The sequence below is a fragment of the Lagopus muta genome, chromosome Z, assembly GCF_023343835.1.
Source record: "Lagopus muta isolate bLagMut1 chromosome Z, bLagMut1 primary, whole genome shotgun sequence".
Classification (NCBI taxonomy): domain Eukaryota; kingdom Metazoa; phylum Chordata; class Aves; order Galliformes; family Phasianidae; genus Lagopus; species Lagopus muta.
In genome coordinates this window covers 17,346,580-17,374,041 of record NC_064472.1, presented here as the reverse complement: position 1 = coordinate 17,374,041, position 27,462 = coordinate 17,346,580, and the positions used below count along the sequence as shown (strand labels likewise).

Sequence of the window (27,462 nt, the reverse complement as noted above, 5' to 3'; positions counted from 1 at the left end):
CGGTCCACTTTGCTACCATCTGTTCATTGCTTTTGATTTAGTTCTCCTGCCTGAATCTTTGTAATTTAGAGAGAGACCCCTTTTCTGCTCCGGAACAAGAATTAAAGCCTCAGTTGCCAAACCATGCTTCATGCTTCCTGGGTGTATGAACCCATAGAGAGCAGCTAGTAATCAGTGAGCAAACAACAGTAATGAGCTAAGCTCTTTTATGAACCATAATTCTGGGAGGGCTAACGTGAAAAGACTGCATAGCAATAGGCATTTGGGACTAACCCACAGATGACTGGTAGTCCCATAATCCTGAGACTGCTCTAGCACTGTAGGAAGGCAGCAACCTCTAAAGTTAGCTACTCAAATTGAGCAAGAGGACTCTCGCGTTTTCATAGATCACATTCAGTTTCCTGTTCTTATAATTTTACTTGTTTCCCAAATCACTGAAGCATCTTGATAGTATTACCTAAAGGTACATGTAAAAACTATTCTGTCAGCTGTGGAGTTGATTAATAGTTGTTCTACTGTGGTTCTTTACTGTGATTATGCAAGTCAGTAGACATGTAATTTCTTTCAGCCCTTGAAGTCACTTTGCATATACTGATAATAATTTTAATTTACTGATCCAGCTTTGATTTCAGCTATTTTAGTCTTATTTTCATCTACATCAATGTGTGACATAAACATTTAGACACCTTGGTAATGTGATTAAAAAAGATGCTTGCAACATATCAACTACTCGTTCATATCAGATGCCTATATGCAAAATTCAGTCTCATTTGCACATGCAAAAGATATTAAAGGTCTCCAGTATGTAATGCTGCCAGTTGTCTTTCAGAACCCATTACCCTTCATGTCCACATCTCACATGTGTGTCAGTTAATCTAGGGGTGGCATTCTGCCTCTGAATGGACTGCCATAGGAGCCTGCTACAAGTCAGCTCTGCCCTTTGCACAAACTTATATGGAGTTAATTGCCCTCATTTACAGAATGACTAGATTGATCCCTTGTGCTATCAGAATCAATCCCCCTGCAGTCATTACCTCCAGATGTGGGGAGAAAGGCAAGGAGAAGTGCCTGAATCCATAAGCTTTGTTTAACTGCAACAGGTCTGACTTGGAAAGTCGAGGCCTAGCCTACATCAGCGTGGGCACTCAGAGCTGTTCTTGAAGGTAATAGTGAAAGCAGTCTGGATATGATGCTACTCAACACTAAATATTGCAGAATCCTGTCTGTCTTAGATTAGTTTCCCCAAATCTATAGATCCTTTGACTTTTAACTGTTTCTGCCTCATTCCTGCTTCTGAATGTGATAATATTCTCTCATCTGAAAGGATTGCAACATCCTGTATGGAATTTGCTTTAGCAGAAGGTTGGACTTGATGATACCCAGAGGTCCTTTCCAACTGCTGTGATTCTGTGATTCTGTAATTGTGTGATTGTTATGAAAATGGACAAATAATAACTGTGAAGATATAGATAGAATCAAAATACATGCCAAAGCAATGAATAATTCTGTTCTCAGACAGAATTTGACAAGTGGTGAGTCAATAATACATGAGGCCACACACAGAAATAATAATAGTAAAGAAAAAGGAAAATTGAATACTGATTAAGATAGCAATCAAACGGAAAATATATCATAGTTGTATAATTAGACAGCAAGTCATAACAGATAGGCACATACAGACTGATTTATAGCTGCACAATAAATCTTACACCTGTCATTTTTTAAAGTGCCTGATTTCAGCTGTGATTTAATGTTGTGTTTTGACCATTTACTGTTCTATAGCTCTAAAGCTACAACTGTTTTTTTTTTTCAGCAGGATACATAATTAGCTATGAGGATGTGACATGTATAAACAGACATTTGGAAAGTAATTCAGATAGTAATGTAACGTTATCTGAAATGAAATTAGAACTGACAACGCTGTAGTTCCCATCTATCCCTTCTGCATGAGAACTATAAATCATCTGCTGTGGTATACTGAAAACTCTTGACAGTTCCCCGTCTGGAGACTGACTCCATAGCGTATGTTCTGCCCACTGCTGCAGCTTCCTGATCTTTAGCAGGGATGATATCAGGAATGGTAGGTGGGAGCTGGTAGGATCTACTTAAAATTAAAACATTAAAACATTAAAAAAGCCTCTAATTATTTTAGTACCATTGCTTAGGATTTTTGACATGTTCAGAGTAAAGTTAATCCTTGCCCTTAATTCTCTAAGCAGGTATTAACAGTAACATATTGATGAATTAACACGCCTTTATTTTCTTCTTACACTCTGCCACAGAAGCAAGTGATAACATTTTACGTTACTTATAAAGAAAGCCTTAGTTTCTTACTTAGTCAAGACTGCAAGATTCAGTCATGATTTAAATCTATTCTTCATGTTAAAGTAAAATAGAAATAAGATAGAGCAGCTATCCACATATTGTTCAGATGAGTTAAAGAGCAGAACCCTATACTTTGGCTTCTTACCCTCTCCCCCAAAGGAATAAAAGAAATACACTTTAGGTAGAGTCAAAGGACCCTATGAAGCACAGTTTGGACATGCTCCTATAGCTGAAATCTATGGAATAGCAACAGAGTACCTAGATGTCAATGAGTTTTCAAAAAATATTTACCTCATCTGAGACTCAGTTTGACTGAGGGATCTCTCACTCACTGACTTTTAAATTATTATTCCCTTCATTCCTTTACAGTTCAGCTAATTACGATTTTTCACCATTCTAAAAAAATAAATGAAAGATGATCAAAGGAGAAATACAGCTTATTCCTAACCAAGAGTTCTCCCAGATGGACTCAGAGTATTCACACCCTTGTCCTGCTTTTCCTTTGTAGCTCTTAATTAATTACATGTAAAATAGAGAAATGTGCAGCAGTGGCTGAATCTATCTGCTGTCCTTAGATTCTCATCCTTAAAACACTTAGGAATCGTGGGGAAAGTGGGCCAGTGCTACTTCAGAATTGCAACCCTCTCAGCTTGAATGGAGCTATATGTGTAAAAAATTTTGAGTATATTTGTGGATAATTGCCAGCATGCAAGCACAACAATACATTTATTGATGAACTTAATTTTTTTTAAGCTGCCTCAGAACATCAGATACTAGGCATAGCCCTCAGCTGTCCTGCATGGTTGAGGCACAATAAGCAGTCAGGAGCAATGAAATCTCTTTTATTGCATATTACATACACTGTTCATTTCACAGATATTATAACTCACACATATATGTGTGTATATGATAGCTGCTGAGTAACACAGGTAACAAAGGTTTAAAAAATAAATTCAGACATGAGTACAAACTGGAAGAAAATACAAAGCTATTTTTATGAAATGCACCCAGATATAACTGTGATTGTTGTTATTACCATTCAGATGATATAAATAGAGCTTTGCTGTTTCAGTTGAAAAACCCCAAAAGCTGGATTTCAGATAAGCAATCCCAACCAAGCAAAATCTTTGTTAGTAAGTACATTACTGTTTATATCTTGCATCTCTTTTTCCTTACATCTCAGATTTTGTCTTTGTCTTAAGTTCATAATTTGTTGGCTTTTTGTTTTGTCACAGGAGATACAAAGTTTTTCCTGTTCTACTCTAGTTGTTTCCATTGCACTGATTATTTGACATGCTTGGAAACACTGATATCTCCCAAAACATCTTTGGTGATTGTAATAACTCTATTTTTTTATTTATTTATTTTTAAGTCAAATCTGAAAAGATAAGGTGTTTGAAATTCATTCAGTAATAAGTTTCTTAAAAATTAGACTTCAAAGCATAGATTCTCTTTTGGTTTACATAGGTTACTCATAGCAAGTTACTCATAAAACATATTGTGAGTACTGGAAAATCCCTAACTCCACCTCATTAACCAGTAAGAAGCTACAGTAGTTCAGGACTTAATCAAAGGTTAATTAAAATCAGTGGGAGTCTGTTTATGTCTTTGGATCAAATGGTCAAAAGCTTACTATTTTTTTTATATTGCAGATCTCTCCAAGGAGCATGCATAAAGAACCGTGTTCCTTCCTGTCTTGTAACTTTTTTGGATTGCCCTGATGTTTTTTCTGGATTACATGCAGAAAAGTCAAAATAGCTGAGTGGTAATACAAAATTTCCACACTAATTGAAATCAAAACTCTCATAGTGCTTCTTTTGGCTGGTAATGGTGGCTCTTCCTATACTATTTACTCCTAGATAGAAATTTTCCAGTTCTTCAAAAGAAGAGACTGCGTGACATAATAGCAGACCAGGCAAATGTCCCAAATGTCAATGAAATATGTAGATCTATGCTTTCAGTTATCTCTAAGAAAAATGTTGGTATTTATATTTAATGGCAACTCAATACAGAACTGTTGTCGGCAACTGACAGTACAGTACAATACAAAACAGAACAATACTGAACGGAAGCACAGGTGTTGTGATTAGGTACAACAACTTAAGTAACAACTGGTTTATAAGGAACTTTCAGGCTAAGATAGAATGTGAGTGCCATCTGAAGAGCGTACAGCAAATGTGTTTTATCCAGGATTGCAGTAAGTAGAGCTGACATAAAAACTGATACTTTCTCTATTAACTACGTGCCTGCAATTTCCTCTGAGTAATAACATGGAATAGTAACTAGATGCTTTTGGATTATATAAAATGAGACCATAAAGGAGATAAACATTCTCTCTATTCTTAGTCTGTAATTAGGTTTTACTATAAAGTATAGGGAATTGGTCTAGTTTCTTAATGTCTCCAATTTATTAATGAATATTTAATGATACAAACACATTGCAAAAGATCCATCAGGAGAGACCATTATCTTGACAGAAAACTGGTTACAAGTTTCTCCACTGTTAGTCCCAAAGCAGATTAACAGAGTGAGAGGCAGTGGTGAGGAGTGCTAGCAGATGCCCTGATTCGAGACAACTCACTTGTGCATTCCAACTGAATATCTTTTTTACGATTCCCTGCTGATATTTAAAGTCAGCTATTTGAGAAACCCTGCGTTCCTTTGAATCTCTTTGGTGAGAAGATACTAAATGAACTTATCCTTTAATGTAGTAACACACCATATCTTTTTAAATATGGTAGCTAATTGTAATTATCTCATACACCAACAGTTAACACAGATCTGCCCTTGCCCACAGAAAGGTCAAATTAAACATTTGCTACAATAGCTGATTAACATCTTTATTAAATTGGTACATATTCCAGTATGAACAAGACAGGATAGCACAGCACACTCTGTTCTTCCTAGACTGAACACTTACCTGACAATGAACTATGCTCTGGGGCAATTAAGTTGTTGTCCCTTTGTTAAATGGCAATAAGCCTCAGCCTATGTTTTCATATCAAGAATTCATTATGTGCTTATTACATTTAAAAAGCCTGAATGACAGTTAATATACTACAAGGTTACAGCCAGCTTTGCCTCTAGGTGTTTTCTACACCTAATTTTGCACAGCATACATATGCAAATGAAATTGTTCAAATAGCATAATGCTGCCCATCTGGTTCAGTCAATAATGTCCTTAATTCCTGCTACAACAGAATGTTCCCAAAAGGTTTACATGTGGTTTATCCTGATTATAATTATGCTTTGTTTGAGAGGGGAAGGAAAATCTCTCAAATAAATTAATGTGCAGGGAGCAATAGAGAAGAACCTAGCAATGTATATATTGTTGTATGGTCTAAAAGCTGAAGCAGGCATCTTAAAATTGTACAAATACTACCAACACCCAAACAGCTCTGCAAGAAAATGGTAATGAGTTCTTTGACCTTGTTCGAACACCCAAGGAAAATGAGGTTTGCTAAGAAGCTATTCAAGTTTTACTCAGTGAAATCAGCAGCTTTTTTCACCAATAGCAGTGGCCATTGGCAAGTTTAACTTCTAGGCACAGCCAAAGTAAACAATAGCATGTGACCTTGATAACTGTTTTGCAAGATCTGGGGAAACTGATTTTGCTGGAGGTGAAACAATTGCAGCGTGAAGAGTTGGGCTATTGTGTGAGAACAGGCGTCCAGCTGCTCCAGCTGATCCTTCCCATCCAGTCTGTGCAGGGCCAGGTCAACGCCTCTCTGGAGGGTGAGAGTGGACAAGCATAGAATCAGAGGAAGAAAGTTGCAGGGAAGAAGCACCTAGCTCCTGTCAAGGAGGTAGGTGCATAGAAAGAAGAGGCCAAGGAGGAAGAAGCAAGGAAGGCAGGTGGAATTTTCCTCGTCCTGTTAACTGAAGGCACGATGGTGAGTGTGTCGAGAAATTACACGACGCCTCAGAACTTCTCTGGTCTTTCTCTTTCTTCTTGCTATAGTCTCACTTCTTTCCACAGACTGATGTGATTTTTCAGTCATCCTTCCTATTTAGTGCCCTGCAGACTCATTTCCAGTTTCTCTTTCCTGCTTTCAATCACTTCTAAATAACAAAATCATCAAAAATACCTCCCGAGCCCTTCCACTTCTTTTCTCCACCACTCCAGAACCTGAGATTGATTTTTCTATTTGTTGCTGATCAGTTGTGAGCTTCTGAGACTCCAGAAAAGTCTTATTTCTGACTCCCACCAGGTGCCTATTCTGGCCTGAAAACAAAAATGTTGATCACATTCCTCCTCTGGAATTCAATAGGTCAGGGCATTTAAACAGACAGAACCCCAGCACATAGCATCACACTTTGATCTGTTGCCATACGCCTATATATAAAATATACCAAGGCCCCAGTGTGTGCTTTTAATATCCACTCTCACTCTTGGATTGTGGTTTCCAGTTATTCTGAAACAATATTACTGGAAGGATCTTCTGAGCAAAGATCAAGACGCAGCACAGAGAGCAGTCAGAGTGACAGTATTTCAGGGTCAGCTGGCTGTCTCCCAACAGATGGTGTTTTGTTTTCTCTCACTGGAAACTTCCCCATGCAGACTAACAGCGTCTTGCAGCGTTAATTTAGCCAAAAATCAAAAGTAAGATACATATTCCAAAAACACACAGGCTACACAATTAGTTTCAAAGTGTGAAATGCATTTCCTGATTAGTTAATGATGTGTAAATAACTGCTTCATGTCACTTTGGTTATGTAATTTTGACTAGACCGACATATCAAAGCTACTTCACTTGTTTGCTTTGCATTTTCCTCTTAACCATGGATGAGGTATGCAACTATTAAAGAGAACACATGCATGATACAGCATGGGTCAGAATACTCAAGAGTATACAAATTTTGGACAGCCAGGAATTCAAGAACTGTATTTCGTGCTCAGAGTGATAGTCTGCCTACTGTAAAGATGAGTGAATACAGCTCAGTTACTGGGAAGAACTCTGAAGCAAATGCAAAGGGCAAACAATCAATGTCTTGCTCTTGTTGAAAGTACAAGGAATAAAGCTATTTTTTTGTTAGGAAAATTATTTGGGTCTTCAAGGCAAGTGTTTGGACCTTTGCAAACAGAGACTTACTGCTTTTCCTGAGACAGTCCAGTCTTGCAATGGAATACATGTTCTTATTATTGCTATAATTTGCAGAGACTATTCTGAGGATACCAATATTGCTTATAAGTAGCTTTCTGCACAGAATTTCAGAACAAGCACCCATTCATACTTGCAGGGATCATCCCCAGGGATCTCTTTTCACTTACACTCATGCTATCAGAATAATTTCTTAATCTGTGATCCAAAACATACAGTGGGAATTTAAGCCATTGATTTCCAAAAGGAAGATGAAGCGAAACACCTACTTGATATTCTGTTTCTGTAAACACTTGAACTAAGGTCTGCTTGTAACTGAACTACATACTTAAGCATCTGTTGAATCAGCTTTTGTAAGGCTGTAAGGTATTTAAAAGTCTGCTGCATTCAACCTTTACTATACATTATAACCTTAGAAAAGACACCTAAGGAAGCTTGTTTCAACACAAACCACCCTAACTTTCTCACATAAATGGGCCCAGTGCTGAAACCACTTTATATGAAATAAAGCATCTGTAGAGTAGACAGTAGTCAACCAGTCTGCTTTATGGGGAAAACAATATAACTAGTACTGAATACCTCCAGTTACATTTCAAAGGCATTAACTGTACATGAGTAGTTGGTGTGAAGGTAGAGGTAGTTACAAAAATACATAGTGGAAGCTCCCAAACCTAGAAGGCCTGGAACTTCAAATACATTTCTATTACCTTCAATTCAAGTTATTTCTACAATATAGATGCCATCCGTATTTGTATATGTGAGCTGGAAGCCAAGGAGTCAGATAAATAATTTGAAAAAGCAAACTGTTTACATAAAAGTCCCAGTACAGAGATACATGTAAAGCTGAAAGTAAATGCCCTCTGTTACACAAATTTGCTTTCCTGCTAAGTGACATGTTTCTAGTATACTGCTATTTTCTTAATATTTCAGTTTAAAGTTACATCTACTGTACTAGTGGGGAAGCATGAACTTGATTCACGTGGATTCATTTGGCATGTCCCTTCTTCAAACTTCAGATGCACAGAATTATACCTATAAAACCATACCTTAGGAACAGTTGCAATTGAGACAAATCATTTGGAGCTAAGCGATTTCCAAGACTTTCTAAGTATCTTGCTGATTTTAATTCACAGTATCTAATTTTTTCACACTACATGTTTTTTGGTTGGTTTATGGTTGTTCTTCATTTTTCCCCCTCCTCAGAAATTAGTACGTTGGCCCATATTTCCTTATACTACTTTCCTTGTACTTTTATGCTAAATGGAAATTCTCTCAAATGTTATGCAGTTGATATAACCTTTTCCACTTTCCTTGTCTGCTAAAAGTAGTTGAGTTATAATCCTTTTTGTAAACAAATCTGATCAGTGCAGGATTCTCCTTCTGGACTGATAGAATTCAAGGCTTGTTACTTCCTGTGGGCCTCAAATCTACAGCTAAGATTTGTTTCCAGATTCTTATGCTCTGATATTGCTTTTCAATCCTGTTTCAGCTGTATGCTGATGGGCATGCTTAGGTATCAATTGCATACTTTAATTAATAGTAGAAATACTACAAAGCATTTAAACAGTTTAATCAGTAGTACCCCAGGATATGCTTTAAAGAAACACGAGAGCTCCTAAGGATACACTACACAGCAAACTGCAGGTTTAATCATGACTTGTTTTCACATGCCTGCAAAGCTTCAATTAGTTAACATGAATTACAAAATGAAAGCATTATTCTTGTATGAAGTGGTAACTGGAGTTCAAACTCTAACATAAGTATTACTACGCCATAATTTCTCTTCTAACATATGTTACATAGATTAGCTCTGTCTTCATTTCTTCCATAGAGATACATATCAACAAATTACCTCTTACTTACATTTAAGTCTCCCCAGAGAGCAAGCTAAAATATAGAAACATCCACAACTTTGTATACTATGTTCATTATTTCTGAGGAGAGATGAAATGGTCATTTCCATTGATAGACATAAACTTGGCTGAGCACATCCTCAATAAATGCTATATTTTGACTGCATAAAAAATTAAGTTGTATAAGTTCATAGGCACATTGGTTTTTCTCAAACACGCAATTCATAAGGATGCAGTGTTAAGGATCTATGATACCGGCCATGATAGGGCCAGGGCCAGATCACTGGACATTCACACCAATATGGTGAACAGCAAAATGGCATTTATTACAAGTGAGCTCTAGCTTATATTCCCTATGTGCTTCGTCTACGCCCCTAAAGCATGTGTCATACATCCATCACAGAGCAGGGGAGGTCCTGCTGTGTCACATCCCGACATCGCCTCGTTAATGCCTACTCCTGACGTCACATCCCGATCTCGACGCCAGACACCTAATACAGTATCTGCAACATAAGGAAGATGCAAAATTAAAATATACAAGGTGGGTCAACACGTTGAATGTAAGTTTGAAATACAGGGTCATAAGCAAAATACAATTCATTTTGCTTCTGAACTGCTTGTTCAGTCAATTGCTTTGACACTTCATATTTCTTCTCACCAATTCATACATGTCCTTAATCTTGCTCTTTTATAGTGAAGAAGACTGATACTATCAACAGTCAGATCTATGTTCCAAGTCCTTGCACAGCTTTAGCTAAAGAACTGCACTCCTTCAGGCAGGCAGACCTGCAGGATGATCAGTGTCAACTTCCAGACACAACAAAAGTATCATGTAGATCAGGATGCATTGTCTTTTACACCTTCACAAGACTATGGTTTGAGGAGGTCTGAGAAACGTGAATTTGCTAAGATGAAATGGGAAGATGGAAGGTCTTAAGAATTAGATTCCAAACCAGTTCACATGCTAGTCTGAGACTCGCAATACTTTTTCTCAAGCGATGCTAGAGATAAATCTGGAACACAATGTTAGTTCTGGCCTTGAAGATTAAGTTCTCTTCATGTTGTCAAAATCAAAGGCAAAAACCACAGATAATATTTGAGCAAAGATCATGGTGTCACTGCATTATTTCAATTGATTTATCCAGTAAAACAGCAAAACAGTTCCAGCATAAGAGATAAATATTTGTATGCTCTGTAGATAATATTTGTACTGGAAAAATACATTGCACACCTTATTCAGAACTGTAATCCTCATGAAAACTGATGTTCCAAACGTCCAAATGCTGAGTTCATCTCAGAAAGCCAGGTATTATTTAGCTGCTGTTGTCACTGCTGAAACACACTGCCCACTGCCTCTTTGTGCTCACATCCACTTTGCTTTCCACAGATGTTCAGCAAGTGTTGATGAATGTCAGTGGACACACTTCTTTTCAGCATGGAGGAATTCAGTGACACACCTTTGCTTCACACGCACTTCCATGTCAGACACCATTCTATCAGGCTGCCCCTGTGCTGCCATCTGTCACACAGCAACAAAATGTGCTGGGGTACTGGTGGGAAGGTTTAACCCTTACTGTCATACCACCAACATCTGCTTCTGATGTTGTAGGCCAACACCATGAAACAGGAGGCGTTACTTTCAGAGCCACCCTCATATTAGTGATCCAATCACTTTTATGACATTTCTGTGTTTAGAGTTTGCCAATTGCTAGTGCTATAACTCCTTGATTTTGGCACATGGCAATCCCAGGTTAAGAAGTTCAAACTCACTGAATTGCACTGACAAATAAATGTTGTGCTCAGCACTTCACAGGGACAAACCCTAATTACAGTCCTTGATCTATTTATTTATTTATTTATGTTGTGCAGCCTTTCTGGGAATACAGTCTGTTACAGGGTTTAACCAAATACACTCGTACTCCTGTGAAGAAGATTACTCTTTTTTTTTTTTTGGGGGGGGGGGGGGGGGACGGGGGACTAGTTCTTACAATCTGCCCTATGATCTTTTGCACCGTGAAAACAAAACAAAACAACAACAAAAACCCAAAACAGCAACAACAAAAAAACATAAATCATGGTAAATCAAGGTAACTTCTACCCTGCCATGTTATTTCTTTCTGACAAGCCTCATCATGAAGATAGCTAACACTGAGTTTGTTATATAACACCCCCTCCCTGGAGTTGTTCAGTGCCAGGCTGGATGGGGTTTTGAGCAGCCTGGTCCAGTGGGAGGTCCCTGCCTATAGCAGGGGGTTAGAACTAGGTGATCTTAAAGGTTCTTTCCAACCCAAACCATTCTATGACTCTGTTACAAAACTCAACATCTTCCTAGATGAAATATGTCCTATGGGACTCACTAGAAACACCTCAGCAACAATGACTTCTGCATAGGCAAAAAAAAAGATAGAATTTCACTTATGTTCTATTGTTTAATATTATTCTTCTCTTTAAGTCATAAAATGAACATGCTGTAAACCTGCACAATGGCCAGAGCACTTGTTTGTTTACACTAAAGAGAATGACTAACATAAGCTTGGGCTTGGCTTCTTTTCATCAGATCTCTAGGATTTGATAATATGATAATGCTTCTGATTTTATAAGCTGATGTTCTGTTCAGCTCATGTACAGTTGCTTGTAAGCTAGAAGGAAAACTGCACACATAAAATAGTCATTAGGAAGTAAATATTTTTCTTTGTGTATAAATGTATTGCATCTTCATAGTCAAATTTGAGATATCAGAATTGTACAAGACAAAAAGGTCTTGTACTTCACTCTCACCAGATCAAAATCAGTGCTTATTAAAACACTCAAATATTTATGTAAGCCTCACTCACAAGAATTCTACAATTTCTAGTAGATATGTCTCTCAGTGCCCAAACATCCCTACTGTTGAAGTGTTTTCCAGTGTCTGACCTAAATTTCACATGGTGCAACATAAGCCAAACACTTTCTTTACCCACTACTACATTCTTTGTGGCAAGTGCCTTAATACAGATTCTATTTTCCTCTCAAACAGCTCTAGAAGAAAGAACTCCCAGTCATTGCACATTCCTCTACTAGCATAAGCAGCACTTCAGAAAGTCTCTACTTGTTCCTTGTGTTCTCCTTTAGGTTCTCCTCTAGTCATGTATAGTTGGGTCCAAAAGTGACAGTTCTCAGAAGTGACATATTACTGAGGAAGAAAGGGTTTTAAAGGGAAAACACACAAAAATTTATTTGACACAAAACAAAACAAAACAAACAAACAAAAAAACGCAGTGACAAAGGATAGATACAGTTTGATTTTGTAATGCTATTGAGGGGCCTCCTCCAGCTACCTCTGTTCAGCCTGTAGTTCCCACTGTCAAAAGGGCATCTTGTGATCAGCAGAAAGTTCCCAGCAGTGGCCATGACTATAAGGAAAACAGAGCAGTGAATAGCAGTAAGGGCCAGACCTGTATCCCTTCTTCCACTCTCCAGGTATTAAAATGCTAAAATGAGCAGATAGCTTAATGAAATGCAAAGAATTTTTTTTTAAATTTTTTTAATTTTTTTTTTTTTCCCCACATCAAACACTATTAGAAAGTGAATTACTTATTAGCAAGGCCTCCCTGCCTTTTGAGCAGGACAGGGTGAAACACCTTATCAATACATTGATGCTAACTGGATGTTGTGACTGAACCTTTCTTGTGATGTTGCAACATCACAAGAAATCAGAGCAGAAATTGCTGACCTCCTCCCCCACCCGTCACTAAATCTAGGCCACCTACTCACTAATATCCTTATAAACATGCATTCCTGATTGCTCTTGAATCCTCATTTATTCATTCATTCCCCTTTCCTTCCTATCTGCTTCTGCAGTGCATTTTATTACACTTTTTATTTTCTAAATCATTTTATCCAATAGTCTTTCAATTTCCCATCCTGCAGTCATATTAGAAGTCACTGTCTGTTTCTCTGGGGAAACAAACGTTACTGCTGGTGCTAAAGAGTTGTGGAAAAGCCTACAGGTCCGATGTTCAGATTCCATTATAGGATATTAAAGTTGCTGCAAGTGGTAGGGAAAATAATGCTTTATGGTCAATTTCTTACCTGCATACATCAATTTTTATCAAAAGCATGTATACTGGCAGATTCTGTTGAATGCAGTTGAGCTGTTTTGGCCCCGCTAGAAAAGCTTGTTTCTGGAAGTTAATAACAAAACTCCTGTTTGTTCTCATTGGGAATAAGTAATTATTTGCAAGCTTGATTACTCTTTACTCAGTACCACATTAGCTCAGAGAGGTTGAAAGGTCCTTCACGCTGCACCACCCCCCTCCCGGTGGGAGCAGACTACAGCATCAGGAGTGGCAGTGCCAAAGAAAGACATCTGATTCGCGTGGCACCTGCTCCACTGCTGCCTGACACTAGAAGCACAAAGAAAACAAGGGTACAACTCTTCAATGCTAAAGTTTGCAGGGGCCTGCAGTCCTGTTTCCAGATAGTCCTAAGATGAGGTATCTTGCTTTCACTAGTGCTACGAAGTACTAAGCCTTCAGCCTCACACACAGTGAGGCTCACACACTTTTCAAAGATCGCTAACAGCTCTGTGCCTTATCGAGACCGGTGGTCTTGGCTGTGCTGTTAACATCACTACAGTCGTATGCTCCAAAGTCTCAGCTGACCACAAGATGCAGCCGTACCCCACTCCAGCGGGCAGCCAGGAGCTGGCACCTCACTGCTGCACGTGCAGCGGAGCTCTGCGGTGTGAGGCAGCGCGGTGCCCGCTGCCCTGACATCGGAATGCTAGCGCGCCAGGCTGGAGGCCACCATCTGCCCCGCCATTCTCTGTGGAACAAGCGGGACACGGCGGCCGTTCAGTGAACTCAGAGCTCACTTCCAAGCATCAGCCGAAGGCTGCGAGTACAGCAGGCGCTCCTTCCCCACGTGGCCTTGCGCTCTCTGGAGCGCGGCTGTGTTTGACATCCGGGGCTCGGGTGTTTACCTACAAGAGGTATGGACGCGTGGGTTTGCCATTTCGAAGCGATTAAAACTGCTCCTGCGCTGAGCGGAGGAACGAGGCTGTCGCGCCGTGCCGAGCCCGCAGAGCGCTGCCTTCTCTGCCACCTCTGCTGCGTTTGGCTCCGCGCCTACGCCTCTGAAGAGAAAGTAAAGTCAGAGCGACGCGAGGCGTCCGGGCCCCACGCCTTCCTGCGCCGCAGGAGTCTCGAGCAGACAACACTCAGCCGGGGAGCAAGATGACAGAGAACGCTAAGAGGTGCCACCTGCACATGCGGCAATCAGGCCGTCCCGCAAAAGCCTCCCGCACCCCTAACGGCGGCAACAGCAAGGCACGGTTCTGGCACGGTCCTGTCCTGGCACGGTCCTGTCCTGGCACGGCACGGCACGGCACGCCCCCCTCCGCCCTCCTGGCAGCGCCAAGCCTCCGCCCCGTGCCTACGCCTTTAAGAGCTTCCTGCGGCGCCCCCACGTGTGCGATCAGCTGATCGCGACGTCGCGCGGGGCGGGGGCTCCGGCCGCTGCTGCCGAGCGGCGGGGCGCTGCGGGCGCGGGGCTGGGGTTGGTTGCGCCGCCGCTGTGCGCCCTCCCTCCCTCTCGTTTCCTTCCCTCCTACCGAGCCCTCCGCGCGCGCAGGAGCAGCGGCTGTGACAGCGCCGCCGTGCAGCGCCGGCGCCCCCACAGCCTCCCCCCGCTCTCGGGGCGCCGGCAGCAGACCCCCCCCGGCTCCGTACCTGGCGGCTTTAGCCGAACCCCCTCGCGCCCTTCCTTCCCGGCGGGCAGGAAGCGCCGTTCCCCGGCACCGGGGCGCGCTGTCAGCGGGCGGGCGGCCCCGCGGAGCTCCTCGGCGGTACATGGATTACCTGGTAGGTCCCCCCGCCCGCGGAGTGCGGCCTGCCCGCGGGGTGGGCGCGTCCGCCGGGGCGTGCAGCCGCCCGCTCATTTGGCCACTATTACATCCTAACGCCGTGACCCGGGCCGCGGCTGCGCTCCTAAATGCACGGGCGCGGGGCACGCTTGAATGGGCTAAATTGTCACCGCGGGCACAGCGGCGTTTATGGCTCCTTAATGAAGATTGGCCTTACCGGCCGCCGAGATCCTATCGGGCGCGCCGCCGGCGGGGTCGCAGCGAGGGGCGGCGGCCTCCCGCCAGCGCTGCACCTGCGGACAGCGGGGCGCCGCGCGCCGGGACGGCCCCGCGCCGGGTGCGGGGAGCGGCGGGTGAGGTGCGCGCCCAGGGCTGCCCCGCGCCGGCAGGGCCGTGTGCTTTCCCTTCCTTGATGATGAGCCGTTGTAGCTTAGAATTGCTCAGGGATGTTCTGTTGCACCGACAGCTTCTCTGTGCTTTCCTTCCTGAGCGTGTGTAGCAGAGCCGAAGGTGAGCCCTGCCCGGCAGGCAGGCTGCTCTTTAAGAACCTGGTTAATGAAACACTGATAATAAACTGCTGTGCACCAAGGGCAGCCTTGCAGCTCCTTTTGGGCTTGGTCCTGTTCCTTGGATTTTTCCTTTATAACTTATGTCCAGATGGAACTGGCTGTAGTGTACTGTTTGCAGCGCTTATATTAATCTTTGTGGCTGCCACCTGCTGAGTGGATGCCCAGCTACCTCATAACCTTATCTTTAATAAGAATTAGTCATGGGGAGTGCATTCTGTTCACTGGAGGGAGGCAAGTTCTGAGTATCTCTACATTTTTTCCCTTACTCTTTTTATCCTGTTTGACCTCTTCCATTTTCTTTTCCTTGCTGTTTTGTGGGCTTCTTTAGTGCTACCTCTTAGTTAAATAAGTAAATAAGAAAATGCAGCATAACTATGGCCTGAGCCTTCATGCAGTCCTTGTTTCATGCTTCTGTTGCATTAGGGAATGTCTGTGGGGTAAGACTTACCCCAGGCCTGATATATCTTGTAGTGCCGTGTAAGATGTAGGGGCTTTGCTGTAGGAGTTGCTACAAATCAGCTTTTTTTTATAAAAAGAAGTGAGACATTGGGAATGATAGCTCAAGCGGGCTGCTAGCAGGCCACCAACTGTGGCCGGGGTTAACATCACTTCTTCCGGAGCAGGAGGACTCCCTTAGATCTTTGGCATTCTTGCTGCAACTGCCATCCACACAGTTGTAAATCAGAACAGAAAAGAAATCTGGAAGGCTTTAATTCTTGTGATGTGTACTACTTGGAAAGAAAGCAACCTGTTTAGCAGTATTTTCTCATGCAGTTGTGCAGAGGTCTTTTCTTTCCAGTTCTCATTTTCACCAACTGTAGGAGATTGGTCCTCCTTCCTTTCTCTGTTAATGGTAGTAAATGGAAAGTTTGTGCTATGCAGGGGGTGTGGGCACTTAGGAGATTCTGCTCTGACAGAAGGATTTGGTGGAGTGAGTGATGAACACAGTTCTTTGCAACCCTGGGGGGCCATAGGGCTCCTACAGAATACCTGTTGCTGTGATGGGCCCACTTTTCATGCAAGACCTGCAGTTGCAGCAAGGACATTAACCTTTAGGTGTGGAACCTACATATCCTGGTTACTTTCATGAAAGTAAAAGTTTGTTAAAGTTTTGAGTTATCGAGCTTTAGGCATTCATGTTGGTGTCTTTGACCTGTGTAGGCTTCAGCTGCTGTACAGAACGTCTGTTGTGCATGCAATGGGAAGAACCAACATGTTGAAGCCTTAGAGGCTCTCTCTGCTTATGCTGAGGAGCACCCAGCAGAGCAGAGAGCTGCTCTTTCTATGTGCAGGAAGACAGTTTGGTTGGCCAGACAGGGAGCTCAGCAGAAGAAGGCTGGGACAGCTGAGGTCAGAGTTGCTGCAGCATGGGCTTTGGGGTTGCGCCCTCTCAGCATGGAGTTTGCCCACAGCTGTCACTTCCCTTACTAATGTAGGATGCTCCTGGTGTCTCAGGATGAGGCCGCTCTAGTGGAGGATTTGTTCTTTAAGGAACTGCTTTCAAGAAGCACTGAATGGATAAAGTACTGGTATTAGGTGAGCATCTTCTGCTGTGCCTGGTTTGGCTTTGCATTGTAATGGAGCAGTCTATAGTAGCTGATAGAAGTGCTCATTTTATTTTTTTTATCGATCTAATCACAGTGTTAGGAGTGGTATTTTTTGTGTTCTTGTTTTAATAGGCATAGATGAGCCAAGTTCAGCTTTCAGAAGAAAAACCAGCTTCGCTCATTTAAAGGTGAACTCCTTTAAAACATCCTATGTGAATGCAGCTGCATCAGTATACAGCAGCTATGGTTTTGTGACTATGTAATCCTGTAGTGTGTCTGCAACCATCTTCTACTTCATTCTTGCTGCTCTGTGTCCGGAAGAATTACAGTGCATACACAGTCTTGTGTTGGCTGGCCTATGTTCTGTAGACTATGCTTAATTTATGACATTATGTCATGATGCATCTTGTGAAAAGTATGGCTTGTAACCACGCTTGCTGTGTTTGCTTAGAGAACCTGTGGGGAAATAGTGGCAGTGCTTCAGTTTTCATGGGTAGTGCAGATCTTAAGCTGATGAGCAGACTTTCACAATACAGTTCTTTAGTGGCATCCTCTGCATTAGATAATGATCTTACACTAAACAATTGCATGTATCAGCCTGATCTGTGATGAGCCTTTAAGAGTTGCTTTAGAGAATGATGTAGTAATTTGAATCGGTGTGAACAGAGGTGGGGGAAAGTTTTTATCTTGTCCTGAGAGTTTGTAAGATGTGTAAGTTGCTCGTAACAGAAAAGAAGAGCACAATAACACTACTTGAGAGAGCTCAATTCTCAGCTACAAAACACTGTTTTTCAACACAGCCGCCTCCATCAGCTATGCGTTTTTGACTGTGATGAGCAGAGGTCCGCATGCCATGCTCGTAAAAATCTGCATGGCCAGTCAGAATTGTCTTTCACGTCACTGTTGCCACTGCTGAACTGCCTCCCTGTGCTCACATCCACCGTTTGGTGTCCACAAATGTTCAGCAAGCATCAGTGAATGTCAGTGGGTGCCATTTTTTCCACATGGAGGACTTCAGTGATACACCTTTGCTCTGTATGCACTTCCATGTCAGACACCACTTTGCCAGACTGCCCCTCTGCTGCCATCTGTCCCATGGCAACGACACGGAACGGGATGTCGGCGGGAAGGTTCAACCTCTACTGCTGCACCACCAACATCTGCCTCTGATGTTGTGGGCCTACACCATAATACAGGAGGCATTATTTTTGGTGCAGTCCTCATAAACTTGATAAACTTCTGGATGTTTTTTTGCCCTTAGCATTTTTAATATGAAAACTTTTCCTTAAAATGAATCCTATACTGTGTAGTATATTCCTATCTGAAACTGAAGGTAACACTTGTGTGAACAGCTGTATCAACTTCAGTGTCTTTTTTCATCACTGAAGTTAAGCATGAGTTTTGAGAAGGCTGCACAATCTTCTTAGCACGATCTTGTTGCTTTGTTCGAGACTTTTTTATATGTTTTTTTAAAAAGCACTTTTTTTTATTCTTTGTACATTTGCTAGCTGTACTGAACAGTTTTATCTCTGTTATGCATGCACAGATGGGTTCTGACTAAATGGAACTTAATTTACAAATTTTATGTGAGCAGACCTTGAAGCGACTTCAGAATTTCTTGTTTCTGCATGTTCTTGACTGAAGGTCTAGATAGTTAGAGTTCAAGCAGTCCTGCTTCTTTTTGTGTGGTCAGCAACATATACCAAACTGGTGCTTTGAACAATAGCAGATTTAAAAAATTAAAAATAAAAAATTGTTTCTGAGCAACTTTACTTTCCTTGTTCACGAGGGTGGATAGTAACAGCACAAGGGGGAATGGTTTTAAGCTGAGACAGGGGAGATTGAGGTTAGATATTAGGAACAAGTTTTTTACTTAGAGGGTGGTGAAGCACTGGAACAGGTTGCCCAAGGAGGTTGTGGATGCCCCATCCCTGGAGGCATTCAAGGCCGGGCTGGATGTGGCTCTGGGCAACCTGGTCTGGTGGCTGGTGACCCTGCCCATAGCAGGGGGTTGAAACTGGACAATCATTGTGATCCTTTTCAACCCAGGCCATTCTATGACTCTATACTTGTAAGTCCACCTTGAGACCTTCCCTTTTACTTAATTGGACCCGGAGCAGACTTGATTTGCAAAGTGGTGAGATCAGCTGGTTGTGATCCATCCTGTATTTCTGGTGTATTTCAGATCTGCTCTGACCGCTGCTGTTGCCTGTTATTTGATAGTTACAGGCCTTGAAAAACATTCTTTTATATTCTACAAATGGCATGATGTAATTGTCTGCTGGAAGATTTGAGTGCTTTTTCCACTGAGAATTCATCAGCTGTGTAGCTGCTGTTCCTTTTCTTGAGAAAGGAAGAAGGGGAAGATGTTCATTTGGGTGCTTGCAGCTTTTTGTTCTTAGCACATACAGCTGTTGCACCTGTCACCTACTGCATGAGCAACAAAAGTCTATGGCGCCTTTAGCTCTTAATGCATGCTAAACTCCCCTCTCATCATAACAATTTTTGTCTTCTGTCACATCATTATCAGTATTATTGGGTTGTCTGTTGGCTCATTCATCAGATATATCATTACTGAAATTACTCAGTGTAGTGCACAGTGGCTTAGATATTAGGGTCTCATCCCTACTTCAGTTTGGAAAGCTGGTTAGGCACAAGTATGAGGGGTCTGTCTGATAATTCTTTCAGAATTAAGGTACAGCTTAATGCAGAATAGACGTCAACTTATATATGAAAGATCAACTAGTGTACAGGGTGCACACAGCTGTCTTGGTGTTAGGATCGGATTCGAACTTTTGACTTTACTCATCCCTGCTTTATGTGGGTTTGCGTTGCAGAATGATCACATGAACTTGAGGTTTTTTTTCAGGTGAAACCAGGTTGGAAGATGTGCTCAAGTTGTTTTAAGTCTGCAGGACCAGGTCAGAACTAGTCCGAACTAAAATGCCAGATGTATGTAGTGTGAATGTGTTGTCTTCAGTTCAGTGCCCTTGCTAGGCAGTACTGCTTGCTGTTGTATACGTAGCTGGGGCCACTGAGTCTGGAAGTGGGATGATTGCTCCTTCTAATTATTTTCTGCATCAACAAAGCTGTGTAGATAGAAGCCCCAAACAAGTTTTGGAGCTCATAACCCAAAACAGTTGTTTTGGCTAGGTTTCTGTTGGTGTTTCAGCTCTACAAGGCATAGCATTCAAATCTAAATTAACTGGGAGTGGTGAATGGAATTCATGCCGGAAGAAAGCTTCCTCTGAATGAGCATGCTTCTGATTTGGGTAAGTTTGGGAATTCAAGAACCTGATCTGGCTGAAGACCTGGAAGAAGTGCTGTAAAAGAATAAATGTTTCTTGGTATTGATAACAGCTTTTGCTGAATTGAAAATGTTCTCAGCCACATAAATACGGGTAATAAAAATATCAGTGACATAGCTGAGCAGAAATCAAGTGACTGAAGACAGATGAGCGAGCAGAAGAGATGCACAATTTCTTTGCAGATAATGATAGAAGTGTTGTATTATCTCAGCCTGCGATAGGAAGCATTACCGAATTCTCCACATAAACTTTTGTTTCAAGAGTTGCTATTGGGAAGGCTAAAATTTGACACAGCTACCTTGGGAACACAGAAGAATGCATTAATGTGATTATTATCCCAATTACGAGACTGAAATAACAGAAGTATTGCAGCTCTAGAAATTTCATTCTGTTCAGAATGAAACACACTGAAGAAGCAAGCAAATTAGAACATATAAAATCAAATTTCTTTACCATCTTGCCTGTTCCGTGATGAGGATTGAATTAGAGTGGTAGATGATATTACGTCAAAAAATGTGTTCCAGTTGCTGAAAATGTGCTTGTCTGTTTGTTACAAATAGCCCTACCTTTTCCTTGTGAGTTATTCCAAAGGCTCAATATGGGTTGGACCCAATGTTACTCTGCAGAATGCTGTTCCTAAGCTCTTAAGTTAGAGCTCCTAGTTAGAGGCAGCATGGTGATTATTTTAACAAAAAGTCATAAATAAAAGCTTTCATGAAGTGAGAAGGTCTATGTTTAGTAAGGACAGAATATTCTTCCTCATATTCCATGCTGATTAGCAATTTTGGCTTGCCATCAGTATTATCAGCTCCTGTTTTTAAATACTGCCAGCTTGTGATGCCGCTTCTTTGAAAGCCTGAATTCTGAAGTTTTGTGATTACGTGAGGATATCAGCCTTCCATTAGCAAAGGAAATATTTTTCGTTTCAGACTTAAAAGCATGAATGTGGATCCTTATAACTCTCAAATAAGGAGAGAATACCTTTGGTACTTGCGCTTGTTTTGTTTTTGACTCACTATTTTGGGTTATGTTGGTTTAGCCTTTTTTCCACTTAGTGTGCATCAAAACTTTCTGAAGTGCAAACTGTCTTACTATCTCTGGGGACCATACCAATACCAATAGGGTATTCAGTATTATAATCGAACAAGCAATTTGCTCATTTCACACTGAAGCTCCTCAGGATACAGAAATTTTCTTTTGGCTGTCTGGTCATCTGGTAAAGTGACTGTACTGATACCTGGCATGAGGATGTAAGTATCTTCCTGCTAGCTGAGAAAGAGGCATGAACCAGGAAGCCTAGCTGACTAGTAGTCTTATGTTTAGACCCAGTCTCACCCTGTGGCTTTGCATATGAGGACAAGCAGTGGGAAGAACATGTGTCTTTGTGGAGTACTTTGCTTTTTATGCTTTTAGTGGAGCAATGGAAGAACTACTTATAGGACTTTATTTACTTTTGGCATGGGAGAGTTTGAGGAAGAAAGGTGGTATCCAAGAGTCACCAGGAATTTTTAATATGGGGGAGGCTAGTTTGCAAATCTTTCTTGGTTTCTGTTTTATTTCCTTTTTTTTTTTCTTTTTTTTTTTTTTCTTTTTTCCCTCTGGCTGCAACTTGGAGACTTTTGATCGAAGAAGCATCTGTTTTCCACATTCTTACTAGCAACTACTGTATAGTCTTCCATTATTTGATTTCATATGTAACACAGATGCAAGACTTTGAAGCAATTAAGAATGAAGTAATCTTTCAGCACCCTGTCAATAACGAGTCTCATAAATGAAAATTGGTAGTGATATCCTGGCAGTGAAGGAGAAGAGAAAGGAGAGGCTACAAGGGAATTTCATGTTTGTTTGGTTGTATTAGTTGCATGTGCTTTGGATTGTCCATTGCATAGACAAATTTTAAGAGTTCATATTGAAACACAGATTAAAAAAAAGTCACTCTGTTCCTGTTTCTATTGATGAAGGCTGCACCAAAAGTAATGCCTCCTGTATTATGGTGTAGGCCCACAACATCAGAGGCAGATGTTGGTGGTGCAGCAGTAGAGGTTGAACCTCCCCGCCGACATCCCGTTCCGTGTCGTTGCCGTGGGACAGATGGCAGCAGAGGGGCAGTCTGGCAAAGTGGTGTCTGGCATGGAAGTGCATACAGAGCAAAGGTGTATCACTGAAGTCCTCCATGTGGAAAAAATGGCACCCACTGACATTCACTGATGCTTGCTGAACATTTGTGGACACCAAATGGTGGATGTGAGCACAGGGAGGCAGTTCAGCAGTGGCAACAGTGACGTGAAAGACAATTCTGACTGGCCATGCAGATTTTTACGAGCATGGCATGCGGGCCTCTGCTCATCACAGTCAGAAACGCATAGCTGATGGAGGTGGCTGTGTTGAAATACAGTGTTTTGTAGCTGACAATACAGATGTATGGGTAGGCCCTAAAGTAACAATAGTGTTCAGGTAGAGGAAAGAGGATCTTGTTTAAAATGTCATTCCAACTCCAACAGCTGTCAATAAGTTATGGAGTCTTACGAAAGAATAGGAAAGAAAACTTAATTTTGACACCGCTTAAATGCAGAGTTTACTTTTGTCTGAATTACTCTGTTTCTTGTTGCCCCATTTCAGAATTTTGTAACACTGAAGAAGATAAAGAGAAGATGGCAGGGTAATCAAAGGAAAACAAATGCTTCTGTTGAAAGAGGTCTGTGTGGCACCACTATTAGGGATGTTGCTGAAATCGTAAATAGAGGGTCAGTAGGCAGTGAATTGTTTCTCTTGATACAAGAATTTGATGACAGTTATAATTGTTTTTTCCTACGAGTATGATTGAATTCTGGGCCTCGTTTGTGTGGTCGCGATAGACCTAAATGAGTGGATTTCATATAGTTTCTTGGAAGACAGATCTGTTGGGGAATGTTCAACACGAGGTTCATCTGTGATGGTTAATCCTGAAGTTATTAGTGCTCAAACCTGAGAAAGATGTATCACTGAAAGATGGCTTTTGGTGCTTACTGTGTGCTAAACAGCTCCATGCCTCCTCTGAGGCACTGAGGGATCTATATCTGGAATAGGAAGTCGCTCAAGGAAAATAGATATATTCTGACTATTGGCCACCAGTCCTCCCCACGGTAAGCAGAATTGTACTGACTGCACAGGAGATGAGACATGTTCAGTGGCTTTTATGAAAACTGTGTATCTGCTCCAGAGACCTGAAGCTAAGGGATTCCTCCTGCTGGGAGATGCTGCCTCCGTATAGGACCAGAGGCTGTTGGGCTTGCAACATTTGTATCTTAACCAATTTATGACTGATATATATGGCCTGCAAGGTTAGCATGAGTGAACCTGAAACTGCCTGTATGGAGTGCAAAGTGATGATGTGTGCTAGTGAGTGATCTCTTCTCTCAGTGCTTTATTCCTACTTAGAAACTTATATAATTTCAGGTTTCAGCAAGACTGGGAAGAAGGTCCAGGATTCTTGAGAAATATCTGTGCTGTTCTTACAGCTATTAATTGTGTGTTGGCTAATCTGCGTCTTTCACTATCATTGCAGTCCTGGAAGCAGTAGTGGAAAACTGTTCTAGTGAGAATATTACCTAAAAGAGGGGAGAGCATTGTTCTCTAGTGCATCCATTTGATTACATTTTATGATGACAGGAGAGTTCTTGGCACCTGCCCTATTCACACATCACTGGTTTTCCATCAGCATCAGATTTCTTCTAGGCTCTAGGCTCAGATGAATTTATCTAATGATTGCATAGAAAAAGATTGGTATTCTAAAAATCTAATAATGCATAAGTACAGGAGAAAATAAAATAAAAAAAAAAGTGTTGTTTATCCCTAAGAACTGTATTAGAAAGTTTGGAATTTTAATCTAGAAATGTGATTAATTAAATATGCTGAAGGCCTGTGTCATCTTGTGCAGAAAGATAAGCTTTCAGGTTACTGCTGGGAGTTCAGCAGACAAGCTTAACAAATAGCAGTTGTAGTCAGAGTTCCTACCACATGCACTGCAGCATAGCTGCATGCCCTTTTTTTTTTATCTACACGTTCTTTAACATATGTAAGCTCTGACTATTTATTTATGTAAAGCTGCTTGCAGATAGGTACCTTACAATCTGTATATTGATTGCAGTTGTGTTGTTGGTTTTCATGTTTTTTATGCACTGAAAAAATTAAAGGGGAGGAGCCTTTTCCAGGGAGGTCCATTAGTCCCACATTATTGCTAGGGTTGATCATATATTTGTATATCTTTATTGAACATCTAAATCTTTATTAAACTAAACAAAGGTATCACAAACATGAATAAAGCCACTGTCCTCTTCTCACATTGCTTTCTGGTTTTGCAATTTTGGAACTAAGTGCTGTATCTTGTTAAGGATCGTGGCAAATGAAGCTGATGTCAATCTTAATGTTTCTGTTAGTTGGTAGAATGAGGATGGCAGCTCCTGTGATTCTAGCTATCTGGTATTTGTTTCCTTTCCAAGAAGCTGATTAGAGTCCCCTGCTTGTCTCACCAAGACAGTGCCATGACTGCTTTTAACCTGGTGATGACAGCCTCAGGTGACCAGTTGCAGAACATGCTCTAATTCTTTAAGTTTGCTCTTTTGTTAACATAGATAGGAAATTCATTTATTTTTGGTGAAGATTCAGATATTAAATCTGTGAATTTGTGCAGGTGCAGAATACAGTGTATCCTGTATCAGAGCTGTGTTGTTTTAAAGCAGCAAATACGGAAATTATTTTGTATTGATGCTTATACTGATAACTGAGTGAGGGGAAAAATGGATGGAATGCTTGTGGATTAAAGATTGTACCACTGCAAGGTGGACGTGTTTCAAAGTCATTATGAATAGTCACACTTCTGCAGCGTATGACTGAAGTAGCAGTGTTTTGAGAAAATGTGTATCTGTTCCCTGAGTTATGGGTTTATGTGTCAGCTGCAGAAATAATTTCATGTTTGTGAAATGACCCTTTGCCTAAGCAGAAGGGTGGATATTGAGAAATGTATGTTTGTTACACTTGACATACTTAACCTGAAGACTTGTTTTCTCACTTTAGATATGATAAATGACATCTGTTCTGACTAACTAGAATTGTATCAAATAAGGTATCTTTCTTTTTAATATTTTAGTTATGTTTTTAATTTTTTTTCTTTTATTTTCATGCTTACCATGTAAAATCCTTTCAGAAAGCAGCAATAAACTGTAAGTAAATGAAATGAAAGTTATCCAATGATTGTTTTGTTTCCAATTGTATAATGCAAAATGAACTGCAAAACCAAAGTGGTGAAAGACTACAATTATACTGGAGGCTTGGGGAAGGGATTCATTTAATAATTAATAGAGTAAAAGTTCAATGGTACAGTACATGACAGTAGCAGAGGAAATGTGCTGCTGCGCATTTACTTCCTTTGCAACCAGAAGGATTCGCCTGCTTTACACACATAAATCTCTCTAAAAGAAATGCCTCCTATTTATTTTCATGAAAACTACAACAGATACAATAGTGCAATAGCACTATTTGGTAGAGCAAATTCTTATCTACAAAACAATATTTCTGAACATAGTCACCACTGTTAGCTGTGCAGTGATGAACAAGAACCTGTGTGCCATGCTCATAAAAATCTGCACCAGCAGAGGAGGCCCACTGTTGTCATTGCTGAAATGCACCACTCACAGCTTCCATGTGCTCACGTTGACTGTTTGGTCTCCATGAACATTCACCAAGCATCAATGAATGTCAGTGGCTGCCATTTTTGCTGCATGAGGGAGTTTGGTGATGTGTGTCTTTGTTCCATATGCACTTCCATGTGTGACACCATTTTGTCAGACTGCTCCTCTGCTGCCATCTATTGCATAGCAATAAAATGCAGTGGAATAGTGGTGGGAAGGTTCAGACTCTACTGCCTTACTGCCACTATCTGCCTCTGATGTTGTGGGCTGACATCATAAAATAGGAGGCATTACTTTTGGAGTAGCTCTCAGGTAATGATGAGTCTTCCATCAAGATAGAGTCTGTCATGACACTGAATGTAGAAATCAATGTATGTATCATCCTTTGTGTATGTAGTGGCTTAAATTGCTACAGACTCAGGTTAAAATTGGGAAACTGGACAAGCTTGATGAGTTGTTCGCAAGAACCTAGTGCAACAAATGCAGGGTACTGCTCTTGAGCTGGGACTGTTCCAGACAGTGTACAGCTGGGGAGAAAAACTTCTTGAGAGCAGCCGTGCTGTGAAGGACTTTTGAGATTCTGACGTGAGCCAGCAGTGTGCACTTGAAGCCCAGATGGCCGATGCTGTCATGGGCTGCATCAGCGGAGGGGTGGCCAGCAGGGAGAAGGAGGGGATTGTCGCTCTGTGCTCTGCTCTCGTGAGGCCCCGTCTGCAGTACTGCGTCCAGGCCAGGGGCCTCCAGTGCAAGACAGATGTGGAGATGTTGGAGGTGGTCCAGAGTAGGGCTGTGATGACGATCAGAAGGCTGGAGAACCTCTACAAAGAAAGGCTGAAGGAGCTGGGCTTATTCAGCTCGAAGAGAAGGCTCCAGGGAGGCCTTATTCTGCCCTTCCTGATGTACAGGAGGGAGGCTGACTTTTTACACAGTCTAATAGTGATAGGACGAAGGGGAGTGCCTTCAAACTTAAAAGAAGGGAGATTGAAAGTAGACATCAGGAGAAAATCCTTTACTCAGAGGGTGGTGAGGCCCTGGCACAGGCTGCCTGGAAAAGCTGTGGATGTCTCTTCTCGCCAGTGGTGTCCAAGGTTGGGTTGGATGGGGCCCTGGGCAGCTTGAGCTGGTGGGTGGCAGCTCAGCCCATGGCAGGGGCCTGGGACTCGTTGATCTGTCAGGTCCCTTCTGACCCAAACCATTCTGTGTTTCTGTAATGAATCACAGGCTGGATTCTGTGCAGTGAGGTAGGC

The 27,462-nt window shown here is 41.6% G+C and overlaps 1 protein-coding gene and 1 long non-coding RNA gene across 7 annotated transcripts in view; one reads left to right on the top strand and one right to left on the bottom strand.

Annotated features, from left to right (window-relative positions):
* Window positions 1–3,336: 3,336 nt before the first annotated feature.
* ARL15 (ADP ribosylation factor like GTPase 15) overlaps window positions 3,337–27,462 on the top strand; it is a 235,351-nt gene continuing 211,225 nt past the window's right edge. For 3 of the 6 annotated variants that reach the window (XM_048931316.1, XM_048931313.1, XM_048931315.1), the window contains exon 1: window positions 14,793–15,123. In XM_048931316.1, the coding sequence (XP_048787273.1) occupies window positions 15,112–15,123 (12 nt within the window). In that variant the 5' untranslated portion in view covers window positions 14,793–15,111. Of the gene's footprint in view, window positions 6,219–14,783; window positions 15,124–25,731; window positions 25,748–27,462 lie in introns of those variants that run through there. The other 3 variants (XM_048931314.1, XM_048931318.1, XM_048931319.1) reach the window with 3 other exon arrangements.
* Window positions 6,229–14,648, bottom strand: LOC125686836 (uncharacterized). Its single transcript, XR_007373907.1, has 3 exons — window positions 13,352–14,648; window positions 12,598–12,672; window positions 6,229–9,783 (listed from the first exon to the last, which is right to left on the bottom strand). It is a non-coding gene; the product is annotated as an uncharacterized LOC125686836 (long non-coding RNA).